The following is a 21,436-nucleotide window of genomic DNA, read 5'->3' as shown; positions in this document are numbered from 1 at the left end:
GACAAATTGGCTTTTAATTTATTTGTTGATTGTTTACTTGAATACTTTTTTGAACAGCTTGAACCAATATTTCAATATTTGAGAAATACATAAAGACTATATGCCATTATTTCGATTTAGTTTGTTAAAAATTATATTAACTTGTATTTTTAATAGCACATTAGTAAAAAAAAAAAGGGGGGGGGGTAAAACTGTGTGCACATCAGACTCTAGTCTCTAGTAAAATGACAAAGAAACCAATCAACATTTAAAATGTGGTTAAATACATTCTTCTGAAAGCCAGCATCTCTCTCTCTCTATACTGTATATATATAACACTGATCTTCAGTTGCTGTAAACCTGTATACCCAGGTGTGCCACTTAAACTCTATCTAATCACAGAAGCCTGACAGCATCCATCATGCTCCCAATGTGACGCTATAGCAGGAGCTATAAATAGTACCAATCTAGGTCCTCCCTATCTGCAATAATGGGCTCCTAATTATTTGCAGAGACTCACCCTAAAACACACACACACACACACACATACACAAAATCACATGAGACTTGAGATTGAAAGCCTTTAGAAGTTCAGCACCTTAAAAAAATAGCGATAAACTTTTAAAAGCCTTTTCTCTTTGTTCCTAAATGAATTTTAAAGAGGAAATCCATTAGTATGTAGTCCGATCTCTAAGCATTCCTTTGTGGCCAAGACTCTCACATCACTTCAAACAAATGGGAGAGTGATATAATTTGGCACGGAGAAGGGGTCTTATTGCAGCTTGGTAACAGCATGAAACTTTGATCATAAAAGGTCTGAATGAGCAGCAATCATGATTACGTCTAAAAGCTATCTCATAAAGGTTAAAAAAAGTGGTTATAGTGCGAGTTACTTTGAAAAAGAATCATCAAATCATCAATTCTCAACAATTACAGGAAAAATTGTACAATTATAATTTCTAAGCGCAGGATTACAAATGGTCCTTGAGACAGTTGAACAACTTTGATAATTTCTGTACTATCTTGGTGAAACTGAATCTTTTAATAAAATCAAAGCAGTCTTTCAGCCACAGTGAAAGTAAGTGGCCTAATATTGCATACTTTTTGTATGAAGAACATCTCTTGAGATATGATCATAGACAGTGTCTTTTAGCATATGATCATATACAGTGCAATACTTGGCTTGTATTGTCCATTTTTACAACACAGGTTAACCAAGCAAAAAGAAAGAAAGAAAGAAAGAAAGAAAGAAAGAAAGAAAGAAAGAAAGAAAGAAAGAAAGAAAGAAAGAAAGAAAGAAAGAAAGAACTGATTATAAATGCTATTGTGAATTGTGCTTTTACAACTTAAGGACTCAATGCAATCACTTCTTCTGATCATCAAACTATGATTTGTTACAGTATATGGTGGTCTGGTCAAAAGAGCGGTCACAGTCTCATTCTAGAGAGCATCTGATTTGGCTAAAACCCGTGTAGCATACCATGAATCATAAATATTTTCCTGGAAGAGAAAGACTACACATTATAAATGTGCATGTCTGCAAAAAGTGTTTTTTGTCAACATATAGATGGCCTCAAAGCTAAAATATATGGACTAAATCATTACATATTTTCTAAAAAGTCTGAAAAAATTCTGCATGCATAAACCATGCTTTGATTTTGTATCTGTGCTTCCAATAAAATCAAAATCTCCAGAGTCGCAAAGTACACTTTCATGGATTAAAAAAAACTAAAGAAAAACATTCAAGAAAACTTATTTTTTTACTTTATATTAAGTGGCCTTAACTACTATGTACTTACATCAAAAACAGTCAATGGTCAAGAGTGTAATTATAAATGTAATTACAGAAATTAATTACAGATTTAATTACATGCAGGTATGTTTTAAAATATAAGTACAGTGTAAAAACATGTATGTGAACAATAAGTGCATTGTACCAAATTATAAATTTAAATGTAAGTACATAATAGTTAAGGCCACTTAATATAAAGTGGGAACCACCTTTTCTTTCCATTTCCCAACCTGCTCTTCACTAGAGTTGGAAAGCTGTCCTTACACAATACACTATACAACAATGAAATAAACAGTTGAATTGTTGTAAAATGCACTCAATATTGTTTTAAAGCCACAAGGTAATAAGGAGGTTCCTGACTGAAAAAGTGAAAAATATCTGCTCTATTATTTTATCTTTAGGCGTTCAGTTGTATACAGCTATTTCATCTTGAGGAGAGGATGTCTGTGGTGGTCTATGCAGAATGGGATGAATGGAATTTAGCATACAGGGTAAGTAATTGTTAATAGTAGTCAGTGCCAAATGCAGAGTACACACCTGCAGTCTCCAAGCACAGGTTTGGTATTGTCTGTGCTACAGGGGTATCGAGAGACAGCGGTTGTAAATGCTAATTACATCACATGATGTGGGAGATCTGCAGAAGATCCATCTATTGGAAACAACAGAATGAGGCCCTTACCACGTAAATCAGCCAGTATTGTCTCTGTTGTCTTTAGTTACATCAACTGTGTATCTGCCCTGAAGCAAGTCAATGGTATTCATGGATTCTTTGCTGGAAGTGTTTTACAATAGACTTAGTTTAATTAATTCAGCATTAATGAAAATGCTGATGCATTTGTATGCAAATGTATACATCTATATTTATACGTACCTTAATCAACCACACACACACATTCAGATGCACATATTGTGTATAAAGTACATGCATTACTGGCATTCAGTTTTCCTTTCATCAAAACTGCCATTTTAGTACTGTGTTTAAATTAAATACTACGTATAGGTCCTAACAAGAGAATGCAAGGAAAAATAGGATACTACTACTACTTAAAATAATAATAATAATCCTAAAGCTGTGTAGTTTTTACAATTTTACAGCACTAGAGCATCAAATTATATTATATTATATTATATTATATTATATTATATTATATTATATTATATTATATTATATTATATTATATTATATTATATTATATTATTTACAAACTTAGGCTCTCGAGGTATTGTGGTATGAAATTAAATAATACAGTTTTAATAAGTAGTTGTTAGTCCACTAATCATTTCAGCTATATTAGATTTATTTTCTGCACCAGAGCAGCTACTTAACATGCTTACTGAAATTTTAACTAAATTCTAACATTACATTAGTGTAAAATAAAAACACCTTCATTAAAATCAAAATGGTTTGCTTGACCAAAAAGGCAAGCAAATATACAAAATATACAAAGTATGCAATCAAACTGTAACAGTTCATTTCTCTATTTAGGTTGTTCTCTTTGGAGCTGCTCAGGTGACACTTGTAAAGATGTCAAGAGTCAGACATATAGCCTAACAATAATGTAAGGTAACTGTGTATACCATGAATTTAGATTTAGCTCTGCATCATTAAAGTTTTACGGCTGGTCAGGAAACATCGTTGAACTGTATGTCACTTCATTAATTCTGCAGTTCACTCAGAAGGCTTGGCCAGAGACGAAAAATGCCAGCAGAGGATGGATCATGGAGAGAGAAAAAAAAAGTGCTCAAAATAGGCAACTGGCCCTGGTGTGGTAAACATGCTCCGTTTTAAGAGCAGGTCCCCAAAGCCTTAGTCATTCAGACTAACCTCCTTACACCGAAGATGGTAAGCGATGGTTTTCTAAGAAAAAGTATATATGGAGGTCAGAGGGGCAGGACTGCAAAGCCAAGCGAGTCATCACGAGCCAATATCGCTTCTATTGGGATAGGCTAGGGTTAGTGGAAAAGGGCAGGAGATTGACAGGGAAAGAGTGTGAGGCACAGTTTATTAAAAATCTAGACTCATCTGAACACCAATGCAAGACTTCCTGTCACTTACAATTGGACAGATCAGACCAATCAGATCAGATCACTCTGGTGCCATTTTGGAGAATATCTCAGCTGCGTCACGCCGGAACTGTTTCCTACATTGTTGTGATTTGGGCTGAACGGAAACTGCATATCGGTGTGATGCAGCTGAGATATTCTCCAAAATGGCACCAGGGTGATGCGGAGGAGACAAATTGTTGAATAAAGTCATTATATTTTTTATTTATTTATTTTTTTTGTGCACAAAAAGTATTCTCGTAGCTTCGTATAATTGCGGATGAACCACTGATGTCACATGGATTAATTCACAGATCTCCTTGCTACGTTTCTGGACTTGGGACCACTTCAGTTGTATTGCTGTCTATGCAGGGTCAGATAGTTTCAAATTCCATCAAAAAAAATCTTAATTTGTGTTACAGGTTTGAAACGTCACGAGGGTGAGAAATTAATGACAGAATTTTCATATTTGGGTGAACTAACCCTTTAACTAGTCAGTCAGATGTCTGAACTACTTGCATTTTTAAAAACTTAATTATTTTCAATTTAAGACACTTTTTTTTTTTAATTCACCAATCTGCTAGTATACAGTAGACCAAAAAAAGTGCAAAAATAATGCAACTTAAAAATATTCAACAAATATGCATGGTAATTTTATGTAGCCTAATGTTTTTTGAACAGTTTTTGTTGTTACAAAAATTCTGTGAGTATTAGAGGGCAACTTCTTGGAGGGAGTTTACCATGGTGACAGTCCTGCTGAAAACTGTACATTTAAGGTACAATGGCTAAAAAAATAAAAAATAAAAAATAAATAACTATTTGACCACTATACTTTAGAACTGTTCAGTTAGGTGGAAGACTAGATGAGTATCCTGACCTGTCATTAATCAACATAAACTTACATAAATTTATTCTAATAACCTAAATAGTAAGAATTACTGGTAACACTTTAGTTTGGGGACCAATTCTCACTGTTAGCTAGTTGCTTATTAGCATGCATATCGCTGGCATATTGCCTGTTTATTTGCACTTATAAACCATATATTAATGTTTTATTCTGCATTACCATATTCTACATCCCTTAATCCTGCCCAATACCTAAACTTGACAACTACCTTACTATTAACAAGCATTAATTAGGAGTTTGAAGCAAATAGAATTGGTCACCAAACTAAAGTGTGACAGAATTACTAGCTCAATCCATGCAGCTGTGCACATCTGACATTGATTGTTAAGTTGGCAAAAAATGTGGCATGCAGACAAAGACTGCAATCTCTGCATCATCTGACCTCAACAGTACTACAAAAAAGTATGGCTAAGATACAACGCTTAGATTGTGAATAAAATAAATGAGTCTGCCGCACAAGTGATCTTGTTATTTTACAAATCAGGAGAGGAATGGTGTTGTACAACGTCGGCTGCTTTGTGAAGCACTCATGGTAAAGCACAGTGGTATTCCATCACTAGTTTCTAACCAGAGCGCCAGAGAAAGTCTCAGTCCCCCCTTCATCCCCATAGCAACCGACCAATCCGCCAATTACAGGCTGAGCTGAGGACTTTCCCATTCATCACAAAGTTCTAACCATCACAGGGCACACAAATGAGGCCCCAAAATACAAAAAGTGAATCTCAATTTATATACTTCTGGGACTCTGTCTGAAGAGGTATGAAGTGGTTCAGATAACATGCAGCGGTTGATAAGAATGGCTTGAATTCTCTGTGAGTATCAGGCAGGAGGAAGGTTAATGATGAATGACCATTTACTAAAACATCTGCTGCAACCCTGTTTATTTTCCTAGCACTGCCAAAAAAATAATATCCCACAGGCTATTGCCTCCTCCCTCACCCACCCCGCTGCCACCAGCCCATCCCCATTTGGCTCAGCCCGGAGTTGCCCAGCTGCTCTACCCGCCTCTGGACAGTCCTATGGACCCTAGAACGAGGAAGGAGGGAATCCAAGAATACATTTCATGAGTGCACACAGCGAGCTGGCCTTTGGCTTAGCAGAGGTACTTCATTACTGAAACAGAATCGGAAGCAAGTGGCAGACGTTCAGCTAAAAGTAAAGAGTGAGGCATAATGTGGGGTTCTTGCTAACACTAGGACAGACTGGATTCACTCCCGACTTTAGCCTGAATTGATCTGCCTCATCTCCCTGTCTGATGTGCCGTTTAGACTGAGCTATACAGTTTTATATAAATATAAATGACATTTTATTATTTAATTTATATATTTATGTTTATTTATTTACATATTTTTATTATTTATATATTATTATTTTTTGTAATACTTTACAATAAAGTAAAATGTATTAGTTCCTGCTTCAGGTATCATTTAGGTATCATGAACTAAGAATACAATTAATGTTATATAATATATTTATTCATATTATACTACGGCGCTGTTGAATGCTTGAATCTGATTGGCTGACAAATGTCCTAAGGTGTGCAATTAGAACCGCATTACATGTCCAGATAACTTCGCCAAATTATTTCAGTTATTTCGAGGACAAAGGACAAAGGCTTTTTAAGGACAAAAACCTGACTTTAAATACAATATCTGAACAATATTTAAGGTGTGGTAACCATAGTATAAGAAGAATAATTCACTCCGGTCCGTTGAATTATTCGGGTGTGCATTCAGGTATAAATTTTTTTCAAAGTAAATCATATTTTGGTGTCAGTTATTCCTTACTTAATTCATGCTGGTTCATTATACAGTGATTAATGTTAATTCATTAAACTTGTAATATTAAAAAATGCTGTAAAATTCAAGTAGGGCTCGCTGCAGACCAAAAGATCCAGGGGGCGTGGTTGGATCCACATCTAGGGGGTGTAGAATGGTACAGTAGGTTTAGGGGTCGAGATGGGTAGGTTTATGGATCAGGGGTAGGTTTAGGTAAATGTAAGGTGGGAGTGGTTGGATTTAGATCAAACCACGCCTCCTGGATCTTGTGGTCTACAGCGAGACGTTTCTCGTAAAATTATCGATAACTGTTAATTCATGATACCTACAATAATTGATATCTATTGAACCTTATGCGTTTCATCTGAAATATATTATAAATAAAATGTAATGAAATTAACCTTGTTGTAAACCATTACCATAAAAAAAAAATCATATTTATATATTTTACACAGTACTATATATAAACATAATCAAAATTATAAACCATGACCTAACAATAATCTGATTAAATACAAAATATGCCAATTAAATAACAGAATTAATTGCAATTAGTTGCATAAATCGATATTTGCTAAGAAAAGGTCCCAAAATATATTTTAATTACATTATAATTAAATTACATAAAATACATTAATAAAATCAAAAAAGAGTACAATAATAATTAATGGAGAGTGAGCCATTTTATATAGTATAGGGAGTTGGGCAAAGTACAGTAGTATTTAAGTAAATCCAAAGACAATATTTCAAGTGAAAGTGTGAAGTGCCTTCATGTCTGTGCTCTGTGCTAGGCATGTCTGAACTTCCTTTTCGGATTCTATATACTGAGATTGAAAGACCCCACTGTCTCCCACTGGGATCATTTCACAGTCCAATCAGATGTGCATTCAACTTCCTCTTTTTCACCATTGACCACCAATGCCCCACCAACTAGGAGAAAGCCAGATATCAGCATGCATCTGTATTTGCATGGAAAGCACTTCCATCGAGCAGGTGGTGACAAGCAAGGAGAACCGAATCAAAAGAGACAGTGAATATCTCCACAAGCCTCTCACCAAGAGGTAATCAGTGAGCAGCTCCTTTCCCACATTCAGATGTATTTGTTGATACACTAGAGAGTGCTTGAAATCAAGCTGCTTTAAGAGTCTCTCTAAAACTAGGTCTGTCACTTCTTAAAAAGAGAGACACACTTAGGGATATTTTTGGAACATGATGTACATGATCAATTTACATTGATTTTACAAAGAGCATGCAAAGACAAATGTGTTTACAACCAAAACTTTCATATAAATACAGAGGACAGACATACAGGACATCATATGACATAATGTTTACATATATGTATTACGCAAGCTTGAATTGAGTGGCATTTTGATTGTAACTGCTGGTTAAGCAGTTCTCTATTTGATTGCAATATTGCTTCACCTTTAAATGGTGTATTTTATAATGTGAAGAGAAGGGAGAACATGACCGGAAGAAGCAGATTGCTAAAAAGCATATCAGAGTGTGCCCCACGAAACAGACTCCCTAAGTGTCACTTAAGCTACCACTGGCCACAGCTTTCCCTGAAGAGTGAGAGTACATGAAAGGCTATAAACATCTGGACATAAAGCTAGGGGATTGACTCTTGCAACAGGGCACTCTTGGGTAAGTTTGTTGTTAGCAATACTAGCTCTGACATAGAGGAAAAAAAATAAATAAATAAATTCCCTGAAAGAGTCTGCTGCTCAACACAGCTTATTTTGGCTAAGAACTGCCCATTTAGGAAGAGACCACCTAACCAAAATATCAAGTGACCGATCATAGAGTATATAATAGTGTATTAAAAAAAATTCTAGAAAAATTCACTTTACAATGTAGTTTAACTAATGTTTACAAATGGAACCTTATTGTAGTGTCACCAAAAATCCATCAAAATACTGACATGAGTTTAAGAATGTCTCTTTAAGCGTTTTTACAGAAAAGACACCAAAACAGCAGAAAATGTGCATGGAATTTGAGCTCAATTTCATACCACAGTTGGTCGCAAAAGAGTCTGTGGAAAAATAAATTTGTGCCGAACACAAATACCTGAAGAACTCCATGAAGGAAAATCCATAGCCATGCTGTTCAGCAATCCCAGCACACACCACATTTGCAGATGCTCCAATCAGTGTCCCATTTCCTTGAAAAGAAAGAGAAGAAGAAAAAAAGAATGATTATCTTGGATAAATCTAATAGTCTGAATAAACATAAACATTCATTTATTTTTTAATGAAAACAAGGAATGTTTGCATAGTGAATTCTTCCATACTCTATCCAATCACTAGAGTCTACCTTGAGAGAGAGACCTGAGAATTTGTAAATGTTTAAATAGCACTATATGTCCTCTACATATACAACACTGTACAAACACAGATCTTTATAAATGAATATTAGAATTTAATTGGTGCCAATGTGCACAGCAGATTTTGTTATGCTGATTGCAATTTAAAGTTATCCACTGTGCAATCACCTCTGTTAGAGTAATAGCAATGAAATGACCTTCAGTGCTAAACTGCAGGAGGTGATTTAGCAAGAGTTTTCTTTTGTACTACCTGCTTTTGTAATGCATGTCCCAACTCAAATCACAGACAAGATAGCTTTCTGATGAAGGACAGAGGTCATCCCTTCATCAACACAATGTCTAGAAAAATGTACTCTGGAGAATCTAGATGTTTTCTTCAATTTACTGTCCAACCTCTGATCCAAGGGGCTTCATCAGTTGTAAGATTCAGTCTCACTCCACAACTCAATCTCATTAGACTTGCAAAACTAGGATGAAACCTGACATTATGATGTGGCTTTAGCATGTCGTAAGTTTCTGTTCCCTTTCCGGATGCAACGGTCTCTCCTGTTGCATCCGGCAGTTCAGGAGGAACTCACCAGGAAGTGTCGCGCCCCCTACTTGGCATGTGATAATCCCTCCACTTCTGCCGCTTTCACCAAGGCCTGGAATCGGACACCGAGGTTGCTTGTTTCTTCTTGATAGGTGAGTTACATTGATTTTGCTTTGTTTAACACAACTAATCTGTGTTGGCTTTTGCTTGAATACACTTGGCTGGCAGGCATAACAGATTCCGCCATCATTGCTGCCATGGTTGTGTATGTACATACAGTATGGGGTGGAGTTATCAAAATAGGGGCCAGGTCCTGTCAGGGTATGGGCATGTTTGATTTGGTGCTTTTAAATATCAACATCGTTTGGCAAAGTCTGCTTAGTGCACCTTTAAATAGTCAGTCTATTCTGACTGGTGTGCAGCACGGAATGAGGACCCATCCTCCTTTGACACGTTTTACATACTAACTTTTCTACAAAAGCTGTTGGACAAGGGGTGCACCCCTTCCACGCTTAAAGTATATGTAAAGCTGCTTTGACACAATCAGTATTGTATAAAGCTCTATACAAATAAAGGTGACTTGACTTGACTCCGGAGCTGGGCTTGCAGAGCAGCTTCGTTCTGCACTTACTTATAGCACAGATTGGATGCGTTCCTCGTAGAGTGTTAATGCAGTGGGAGAGACTGTTTGAAAGGGAATGCTCAGGTTACTTACATAATCTTGGATCCCTGAGATAAGGGAATGAGTGTTGCATAGGCTGCCGTGCTATAAGGCTGCATGAGAGTCAATGACTGTCGCTTCAGTCAAAAGATTCTGACAAAAAGGCACTCAGAGCCAACTTATATAGCAGTCAGCTCTAGCCCTTTTGGTGGGTTGAAGCCTCATTGGTTCGTGCAGCTACACGAATGTTATCAAATCAGGCTTCAGTATCAGAGTAAACAGGAGTTTCCTTATATTGTTAACACAATGGTCGTTCCCTTTACTAAGGGAACAGAGTTTACGTACTGTAAGTAACCGGACTGTTTTAGACTGCTGTCAGATGTAACTTACCATTCCTGCATCATTTTTTACTATTTTTAAATGCCTTTTATATTTTGTCTTTGTTTTAAATTTGTCATAAACAATGAAATCCATCATAAAATATATATATATATATATATATATATATATATATATATATATATATATAATATATATATATATATATATATATATATATAAAAATTTTTTTTTTTAATTTTGAAAATCTGGAGTTTGAAACTATCATTGGATATCAGTTGCGTAATTGTACAGTGATTATACATAGAGAGACATTAAAAAAGAAAACAAATGATGCATCAACATCACATTTTCAATTTAATGACTAAATACCTTATGAATTTGAACAATTTAAAACTCTAAATGCAGTTTACACCCATCAGTTTGTCTTTTACTAAGAGACATATTTCTTAAAGCCTGTTGTTTGGCCTTGTAGAAGAATGGTCTTCATATGAAATGTTCACATCTTGAAAGGTGTCAGCGTGACAACAAAACCATAAGCCTGCCTTAGCATTCCATGGATCAATACTAGAGCTAACACATCTCCTTTGATTAGGCAGTAGGACTGCCACATCTCTCTCCATGTCCTTAGAGCCAAACAGGCAATGAGGCATTTTCAGATGCCCTTGTAAACACACACTACATTCCTAAATGTAGAGCGATCTGTTGTGCACTGTAGTGCTTTCAAAGCCAGTGAGGAAGAAGTTAGTGGCATTGAAAAACTACAACTTTTTAAGTTTGACACAATGTAATAAAAAGAGACCTTTTTTGAATCACTAGTTTGAACTGCTAATTATATCACAGATACATATAGGCAAAGCAATTACTTCTTTGCTTCTATAGGAGGTGGTTTGCAATTCAAATGAAATGCTACAAATGATGTCTTACACTGAATAATATAAGAGAGAGACAAACTGACCTCCAAGGCAAGCTCCCATTGCCAATGCAAAAATGAGAGGTTTGACTGGTAGGTTGACATCAGCATCTTGACTAAGGTTTATAAGCACAGGAATCTGTGGAGAAAAAAAAAAAAAAAAAAAAAAAACATCAGATAAATATATCATATGTAGTGTGTATATGAGAAAGAGAGAAAGATAGAAAGATAGATAGATAGATAGATAGATAGATAGATAGATAGATAGATAGATAGATAGATAGATAGATAGATAGATAGACAGACAGACAGACAGACAGACAGACAGACAGACAGACAGACAGACAGGGCAAAATGCCCAGATCATAATTCTCATAGGCAATTGTGGATGTCAGGGTGACAGAGATTGTTATATTTGCAAATTCTGACAGCCGTCCAAGCTATTAGCAGATTGAGTCATATTCTGCTGCTCCACAAGTCAAGAACAAGAAAATCAATAGTTGATGCCATTAGATTTCTTTTCCATATTTCTCTCTTTTTGCACAAACACAGAGCTTGAATAAACAGCAAATGAAAATCTCATGAAACAGCATGTATGATCCAAGCATCACTGCTTTGGGCCAGGCATGAAATCTACATGGATATAAACAAGATAAAAACACTCCACAATGGCTATAGCTGTCAGTGCTTAGCAAGAGAATATAATGGTGAAAAGCAGGGAATGGATCCCTGTGGCGGCAACAACAAATATGCATGCATCCATTTCTCAATGCGTATAAGCATTCGATCTTCCCACCAGTGTGGCATACAGTGATTTAAAGATTGCATATTTGCAGAAAATGTCTTCTGCCTCGAAGATTTCTGTGTGTAGCCACTTGTCTGCTACACGCTGGCCTTCTAGCTAACAGCGGCTTCAGCTGCAATCGACTTGAATAAATTACACAGCACAACTGTGATTACATTTTCTACTGCATTTGCCATACGGCTCATTCAGCTGTGGCATCGCCAGCGTGGATGGGAGGGAACCAGGAGCCAAAGCAACCATACACTTGTGCTGACAAGAAAATTGCAGTTTTATGTTTGCAGTGGAGCGCAAATAGCAAATTTTTAATCTGTGTGGAAAATCCTAACTTGACACAGGTGGCATGGAAACATTTTTACAGATATCACACATGCTCTCTGTTATCATAACTCTGCAATCATAAATATTAGTATATGTATTATCTACACATGAACAGCTACTCTGTAATAAGTTATATGGAGACATTTGTTCTTTTATGGAGTTGTAGACATAAGGACAATTTTTAGGGGATAATCTAAAGCAGGCATGTTTTTAAACACAAAGTAATCATGGCCATGGTCATCTTGAAAGGATTTATTTTGCAAAAACTAACTATTATCACACTTATTTAATAGATTCTTACCTAACAAACATACTAATATTGGAAATATATTTATCATATATTGATATATACACTACCATTCAATAATTTGGTGTTTGAAAGAAATTAACACTTTGATTCATCAAGCAAGCATTTAATTGATCAAAAGTGATGGTAAAGACTTTTACATTGTTCAAAATAATGTCTATTTTAAATAAATGCAGTTCTTTTGAACTTTTTATTCATCAAACAAAGTTTTTACAGTTTCTTAAAATTATTGAGCAACACAACTATTTTCAGCATTGATGATAATAAATAATGGCGGTAATAATAAGAAATGTTTTCTGGGCACCAAATCAGCATGTTAAAATATTTTTTTGAAGTACCACATGGCAATGAAGATTGGATTATGGCTGCTGAAAATTCAGCTTTGCGGTCACAGGACTAAATCACATTTTAAATTTATTTTCATGAAAAATGGAAAACAGTCATTCAAATTTAAATCTCATTGTTGTCAGTCAGATTTAGATATGCTGGCACCAGGCAGTTCTTTTGAGATTTCTTGTAGATCAATTTCAGGATCCCCACTTAGGGTTCCTGAAAATAAAACATCAATTGTGGTTTAAAGATTTACCACAAAGATAGAACCTTAGGTTATCCAGGTTAAGAATGGTCAATAATGGTCATGTTATATGATGATTTTCATTAAATCCCACAAGCACATTGATCCAGTTTACTTACTGCGATTACAGAACAATCATTGGCAAGTCACCCAACAAATAGCCATGAAAACAAAAGGAGATCGACAAACATGGTGAGCAGGGCCATGACTGCAGCCATGTATATGTCATATATAATCCCTTACAGATGAGACCAGGGACAGAAGTAAACAGCTTCTAGACACTGTATTGATATTCAGATCAGATGTTCGGTGCTCATGTGGATGTCAGTAATTGTGTGACGTTTGAAAATATATAGAATACTCATACTGAACATGCTGTGTCTGATATGTGGACCTAAACATGGCAAGCCAATTTAAAATTGCTTCATGCATGGTGTGATTTAGAGTCAATACTTCAAGCAATTTAAATGTCTAACCACAGAAATTTGCTGCTCAGACCAGTATGAATTTCCATGCAAGTACAGTATATTCAGGTTAGTTAAATGGTCTTTCCAGTGAAGCTGGTGGTTGATGATGGTTAAGCTAGTTATGAAGTCTTGTGGGGAGACCAGCATACCTGCATTCAGACCACAGAGGAAAGTTAAAAACAACCGAATACGTGCTAATTTTTGTTGTTAGTAGAGTCAGAAACATGCCTATTCTGTGCTCTACATTAATGAAGTGTGTGTCTAACTGCATGGTCTTTTTATTCCAGCTTCAGATTGTGAGAGAGCACTGAGAAGTCTTTTTCTGTATTTATACAGTGATGGGGCCTGCAAAATCAATGCGATCCATTACCACCACAGGTAAATGCTGAGGTCAAGTACATTTCACCCTGTTTATCTCTCCTTTTTTGACAGAGCAAATGAAAGACACAGTGAGCAAGAATAAGACAAAATAGGACAAGAGTTGCAGGTCCCAGTGGTTAACATGTCATCCAACAACTGACTATTCATACACAGTGAGATCTTTATGTAAACACGTCCTAAGAAATATATATAACTGGAGTCAGTTTGACCACTGGCCTAGTATTCAGCTAGTTGTTCCTTACAACCTAACAACTTTGCCTAACTAGTTGCCTAACCTAACAACTAATGTAGTTCTGCCCATCCCTACTACACACAAGGTAAGAAAGTAAGTGAAAGTAAGTATGAAAAGCGGGCAAAGCAGACAGATCAAATGGAACCTGTGGAAAACGCTGGAGAAGAAGGAAATGAAAAGTCTTTTGAAATGCTAAGTGATTTCTGGAGTGACTTGTCTCTTCATCTGCCCTGCATTCTTCCCTTCTGCTCATTTGGCAGTGAGCGATCGGCAGCACAGCTCTGTCTGTTTGGTGCCATGTTCATCATATCAGCTCACAGCACGTGTTCCTTCATGATGCACATGATTCATGCGCTGCTCTGAGAGCACATCATCACTCACGACTGATTCTCACATGTTTCGGTTGACTATAAAGGATAAGATGCACTGTATTCACCTATCAATAGAACGTGGGTAGCTGACACGACTTGTCAAGCAGTAACGGCAGTGACCTCCAGTGAGACATACCATTCTAAAACTATTTGTTAAAGCATATTTCTAATTTATTTATAATCACACAACATCACTAGTCTTCTTCGTTGGATAAATATTGTTACAATAGTGATGAGACAGTTCACGTTTTACTTTGTTTGCAGGGGTTAAATTGAAAGAACTGTAAAATCTGGTTGTGATTCAGGCTCCCTATAGGCAAGATATGACAGTCCCTCAAGTTAAGAGACTCCAGTCATTATCATTACATAAATTGCTTCAGAATCATCCAAGACTCTCCTGGCTCACATCAGAGGCCTGATAATCTTGTCTTATTTTGTGATAATGATCAAGTGTCTGCATATTTACGCTTTACATAACTTCTTTTTCACAGAACTGTTGTATAAAAGACTGTGCCTATAGGTCTATTGCAGGGAACATCAAAAGGTGATTAAATAAAGTGAAATTTAAACAAAATGGTGAGCTATTTCAGCATCTAATAATATATATTTTTATATATTAATGTCAATTTTTAATTTAAAAAATTTCATTTAAATTGACAATATTAAGCCACACTTTTTCTAACTATTTTCAAAATTGATAAACATAGGAAATGTTTCTTGAGCAGCAAATCAGCATATTAGAGGAATAAATTACGTTAAAATATAGAAAACAGTTCTTAATAATAGTTTTTTTTTTTTTTTTTATCAAATAAAGGCCTTCTTTCAAGTCAAAGTACTAAAAAGGCCACTGTAGTAAGAAGTCAGACAAACTAGAGTGAGGTTTAGAGCTAGTTTTGTTTCACCATATCTTTGTGTTTGTGAGCAAATGCCTGAAGGAGTATGTGTGTTCCTTACCATAGCGGCAGTGAAGGGAATGTTGTCTATAAGAGAGGAGGCCAATGCTGAGACCCACATGACCAAAATGATGGCGATGGCCAACCGCTCATCCTCTGGCACTGCCTGGGAGAGAAGATAACAATAAAATATGTCAACCAAACACACGCACACACAGGCCAACACAAAAGTGGGAGGGTTTGCAGACAATGTGTTCATGACACAGTCACATTGGATTTATTATTTCACGCTCTGTTGCTTTCATAAACCGAAACACAACACATGTACACAAACAGACATAAACACACACTTTCACCATATGCCTGTTTTCAATCCAGCTATAACGATTGTGAAAACGCACCGTAGCTTTTGCATAAGCACGTAAGAACACTGTTTATTAGAACACGGTTTTATTTCAGTCATTTCCCTACTATTCCTCTTTGGTTGCTCATCTACATGGTCAGATTTTGGGGGTCCTGGTGCTGCTGACTGGATTGAATGCATCAGAGCCCCACAGCAGCACCTGTCATGAATAATTACAGTGATTGTAAAAGGCCCACACTGCAAACACAAGCTGACGGGTCTATCAGAGTGTGATCGCCTACCAGGCAGAGCTGGACACTTCCAGACCTCTGGAAATCTCTGTATTTATGGCTCACACAGCCCTACTATTGGATCAAAGATAACAATAATTTGAGTCAGCCACATTTTTTAATGAGGTTCTTTTGGTTGGTTTACATTGTTTTTTGTTTTAGGTGTGGTAATGCAAGCTCTTAGAATTATGCTCCATGTATGAAACAAGATATAGAGTAAAAAAGCACCCGTCCACTTTTTCAGGAGCCTTGGTTTTTACCATAGAGATTTTTTGAAGTCTTTGTTCAGGAGTTAAAAACCATCAACCAAATCAACCAGCAACAAGGTGACTCACAACATTACAAACATTAATTTAAAGCAAAAATGTATTTGAGTCAAAATGACAAAGGTACAAGAGTGTATGTAACAGCTTTAACTACAGCTCCATGAAGCACTGCGTAACACAATCAAAAACAGTGGAGAAATATAAAACTACTGACTTAAAGACAATACTTATAGAGAAACTACATAATTTATGTTCATTTTTTATTATATAATAAGATTTAATAAGATTCTTTCTTTGCATCGATGGTCCCATGGAACCCAAATATGACCAAATGTTCTTTATAGTGAAAAAAGATTCTTCTGATTATTCAAATATTCTTCATAATAAGAAAAGAAATGGTTATTTTAGGAACGGTTCACAGAAAGTTTCTCTGGGACCCGAAATGGTTCTTCTGTTAGTTCTTCAGAGTAGGGATACAGATTCTATGTCATTTGCAGTGGTTCATGAGAAGTTTGCAGGCAATAAAGAATTCCTTTTTCACAAAGCTTAAAGCAATTCTCTGATTTCCACAATCCTAATTTAGTTTCTCAAAAGGAATCCTGATGTTAAAACAATTATTTAAAAAAGAAGTTGAAATAATGTGAGTGTCACAGCCACACCATCTACACTCCCTGAATCGGACACTTACGCCACGCCCACTCGTTCCCAATCACCAGAATTCTGAACACCTGTGCATCATCACCAGTGCCACACATAAAGCCCTCAGTCACCATCACTCATTGTCTGGTCTTGCACCGATCTCCCAACTTACCTGAACGCCCTTCGTCGAACCTACCTGATATATTAAACCCTCTTCATCCTCCTCTGCCTACCTGTTCCCATCGTCTTCGTCTGAGTCACCATCTGTATCACCATCACCTCAAAGGAAAGTTGTGTTACCACTGTGTTGTCTACGTGTCAAGATTCACCTGTGTCTGAAACCTCTGATTAACATTAAACATTGCACTGAATCCTCTGTGTCCTCGTCTGTGTCTGACAGAAGACCAGACCACATGCAGAGCTCTTCAGACACAGGCGAGGACCGCACCGCGGATCCCTTCACTGAACTGGTTCACGCTGTACGGTCCTCACTCATGCAACTTCCCTCACCTGCTGTCAACAACTCATCGCCATCAAACACCGCTACAACTCCGGTCACTTCTTCAGTTGCCCCTGCGAGTCCCATGGCCACACCAGCGACATACAGCGGCGCGGCGGAGGATTGCAGCGGGTTTCTGCTACAGTGTTCACTCTACCTGGAGTCCAACGCACACCTATTCACCACCGAACGCAGCCGAGTTGCTTTTATCATCAATCTGCTCACAGGTAAAGCTCTCCAATGGGCTCAATCTCTCTGGGAATCGAATTCATCTGCCACTGGATCTGTTACTGATTTCTGTTCCCAGTTAAAATCTGTCTTTGGTCAGCAAACTTCTGAATTATCTGTCCATGATCAACTGTTTACAATTCGCCAACAGAAAAATGAGTCCGTGAGTGATTATGCTGTTCGCTTCCGTACCCTCGCTTACATCAGCGGTTGGAATGAAACGGCCTTAATTACCGCATATCGCCACGGTTTTATGTGAAAAGATACAAAGTTTGATTGTTGTATATGAAGATTCACTGGGCCTGGAGTGTCTTATCCAGAAGTCCATCAGAGTCTCCCAGAGACTCACTGCATGTCATCAACTCACTCCCGCTGTACTTCCTCCGCCCGCTCTACCATCTGTCGCTCCTCCAGCACCTGAACCCATGCAAGTAGATTCACACCACCTATCTACATCAGAACGTCAGCGGAGGATTAACACCGGGCTGTGTCTCTACTGTGGGGGAGAGGGACACTTGTTACCATGTCCCGTACGACCTCCACGCCCAGCGGTGAGTACCATCCATCTACCACCTCAAACTGCTCCATTAACTCAAACCTGGGTTACTCTAAGACATCTCCATTCTTCTATTTCAGTACAAGCCCTTATCGACTCCGGTTCGGCGGGGAACTTCATCAACCAGCAAACATTAAATCGTCTAAGTGTCAAGCGTCATCGAAGCCCCGTCGAACTCAAAATAACAACCATACAAGGAAAGCCGCTGGGCAGAGGTCATGTCCGCTATTTCTCCCCCACAGTCATCCTCCGCGTGGGTTCCCTGCATGAGGAAGACATCACGTTCATGGTGCTGGAGGAATCCACCGCAGACATCATCCTGGGACGCCCATGGCTTAACCAACATCAACCACACATCCATTGGCCCACAGGTGAGATCCTGAAATGGGGAAAATCCTGTCATTCTACCTGCATCACTCCACCAGTTAAAGTTCCCAAGGTCATTCCATCCCTCAAGAAGTCATCCCTACCGGTCCAGTCCACATCAGTGGAAAGCCCCGAAACTAAGGTGGAACATACCATCCCTCCAGAATATCGGGCGTTCCAGGATGTGTTCAGCAAGCGGTTGGCAACGAAACTTCCACCTCATCGGCCATGGGACTGCGCTATCGACCTCCTGCCTGGAGCAACCCTTCCCAAGGGACGAGTCTATCCTCTGTCCATCCCGGAGCAGAAGGCCATAGAGGAGTACGTACAGGAAGCTCTCGCTCAAGGATTCATCCGACCATCTACTTCCCCTGCCGCTTCCAGCTTTTTCTTCGTGGCCAAGAAGGACGGAGGCTTGAGGCCGTGTATAGATTATCGCCATCTCAACTCTCAAACCGTCAAATTCAGTTATCCTCTTCCCCTGGTCCCAGCTGCCTTAGAACAACTACGCGGAGCAAAGATCTTCACCAAACTGGACTTGAGGAGCGCCTACAATCTAATCCGCATCCGGAAGGGGGACGAGTGGAAAACAGCTTTCATCACTCCTTCCGGGCACTATGAATACAGGGTCATGCCGTATGGGTTATCCAACAGTCCTTCCGTCTTCCAGAACTACATGAACGAGATCTTCAGAGAATACCTTAACCAGTTCGTAGTTGTCTACATCGATGATATCCTCATTTACTCCACATCCCAGGAAGAACACATCCAACATGTCATCCTTGTACTCCGAAAACTCCGGGAACACCATCTGTACCTCAAGTTAGAAAAATGTGAGTTCCACACGCCCTCAGTCCAGTTCCTGGGATACATCATCGGCCCACGTGGCGTGAAGATGGACCAGGGGAAGGTGGAAGCCATCACACACTGGCCCCAACCTGGCTCCATAAAAGAACTCCAAACGCTTCCTGGGCTTTGCCAACTTTTATAGGAGATTCATCAAGAACTACAGTTTACTCAGCTCACCTCTAACCTCACTCCTCCGGAACCAGCCCAAGTCTCTGTCCTGGAACCCCATGGCCACTGAAGCTTTCCACCATCTCAAACAAGCCTTCAAGACCGCTCCGATCCTAGCTCATCCTGATCCCAACCAACAGTTCATCGTGGAAGTGGATGCCTCATCGACCGGGGTCGGAGCGGTACTTTCCCAGCGGCAGGGGGATCCTCCACGACTCCATCCATGTGCCTTCTTCTCGAAGAAGCTATCCCCGGCGGAGCAAAATTACGACATAGGTAACCGTGAACTACTGGCTATCAAGCTGGCTCTGGAAGAGTGGCGTCATTGGCTGGAGGGAGCCAAGGTCCCTTTCGAGGTGATCACTGACCACCGGAACCTGGAATACCTCCGTGAAGCTAAGAGACTGAATCATCGCCAAGCTAGATGGGCCTTATTCTTCACGAGATTCGACTTTAAAGTCACGTATCGCCCTGGCTCCCAGAACAATAGAGCTGATGCTCTATCCCGCCTTCATCAGGCAGACCCAGAACCAGAATCTCCCGAACCAATCCTCCCTCCAGCCATGATTGTAAGTCCCATTCAATGGGACCTTGATCGTCTGATTGAACAAGAAAACCTTCAACACCCTGCTCCGCCGGGAGGTCCAGAAGGGAAACTCTTCGTCCCTCCTCAACATCGGATTACCCTTCTGGACTTAGCTCACACCTCTCCGGGATCTGGACATCCAGGCAGGAGGCGGACCCTCTCGCTCCTGCAACAACGTTACTGGTGGCCCTCGATGAGTCAGGATACCTCCCGTTACATCAAAGGATGCTCAGTCTGCGCCATAGCGAACACCCCTAGGAGACTCCCGGAAGGTAAACTGGTGCCTCTGCCCATTCCTGAACGTCCATGGACCCATATAGGTGTAGATTTCATGACTGACCTCCCCCTTTCTCAAGGCAATACTTGTGTGCTGGTAGTAGTCGACAGGTTTTCAAAATCATGCAAACTCATACCTCTCAAAGGACTTCCCACAGCGTTTGAAGCAGCAGAGGCACTATTCCACATTGTGTTCCGTCACTTTGGCATTCCAGAAGACATCATCTCCGACAGGGGTCCCCAATTCATCTCCAGAGTCTGGTCAGCTTTCTTCCGCCTCCTAGGGGTATCCGTCAGCCTCTCTTCAGGATACCATCCACAGACCAACGGCCAGACTGAGCGAAAGATCCAAGAGATCGGGAGGTTCCCTGAGGGTCTACTGCCACCGGAATCAGGACTGTTGGAGCCAGTACCTACCCCTGGGCAGAATATGCACAGAACTCCCTCCAGCAGTCTACCACCGGGCTCACCCCCTTCCAATGTGTCCTCGGATACCAGCCTCCACTCTTGCCCTCGGAGGTCCCAGCGGTAGATCACTGGTTCCGACAGAGCGAGAGGGTCTGGGACTCGGCTCACGTGCATCTCCAGCGGGCAGTTCGGAGGCATAAAGAGCAAGCGGACGCTCGTCGAAGACCTACGCCACAATACCAACCGGGACAGCTGGTCTGGCTCTCGACGAGGGACATCCGCCTCCGGCTGCCCTGCCGTAAGCTGAGTCCTCGATACATCGGACCATTCAAGATCGAACGGCA

The 21,436-nt window shown here is 39.2% G+C and overlaps 1 protein-coding gene across 1 annotated transcript in view; it reads right to left on the bottom strand.

The window, feature by feature from the left end:
- The window catches only part of oca2 (oculocutaneous albinism II), a 79,771-nt gene that overhangs the window by 6,821 nt on the left and 51,514 nt on the right, over nucleotides 1–21,436 (bottom strand). The window contains 3 exon segments of the mRNA XM_042758512.1: nucleotides 8,570–8,663; nucleotides 11,316–11,409; nucleotides 15,680–15,784. Of these exon segments, the coding sequence (XP_042614446.1) occupies nucleotides 8,570–8,663; nucleotides 11,316–11,409; nucleotides 15,680–15,784 (293 nt within the window).

Source organism: Cyprinus carpio, chromosome A6 (genome assembly GCF_018340385.1).
Source record: "Cyprinus carpio isolate SPL01 chromosome A6, ASM1834038v1, whole genome shotgun sequence".
Taxonomy (NCBI): domain Eukaryota; kingdom Metazoa; phylum Chordata; class Actinopteri; order Cypriniformes; family Cyprinidae; genus Cyprinus; species Cyprinus carpio.
This window is presented reverse-complemented; position numbering and strand designations above follow the sequence as displayed.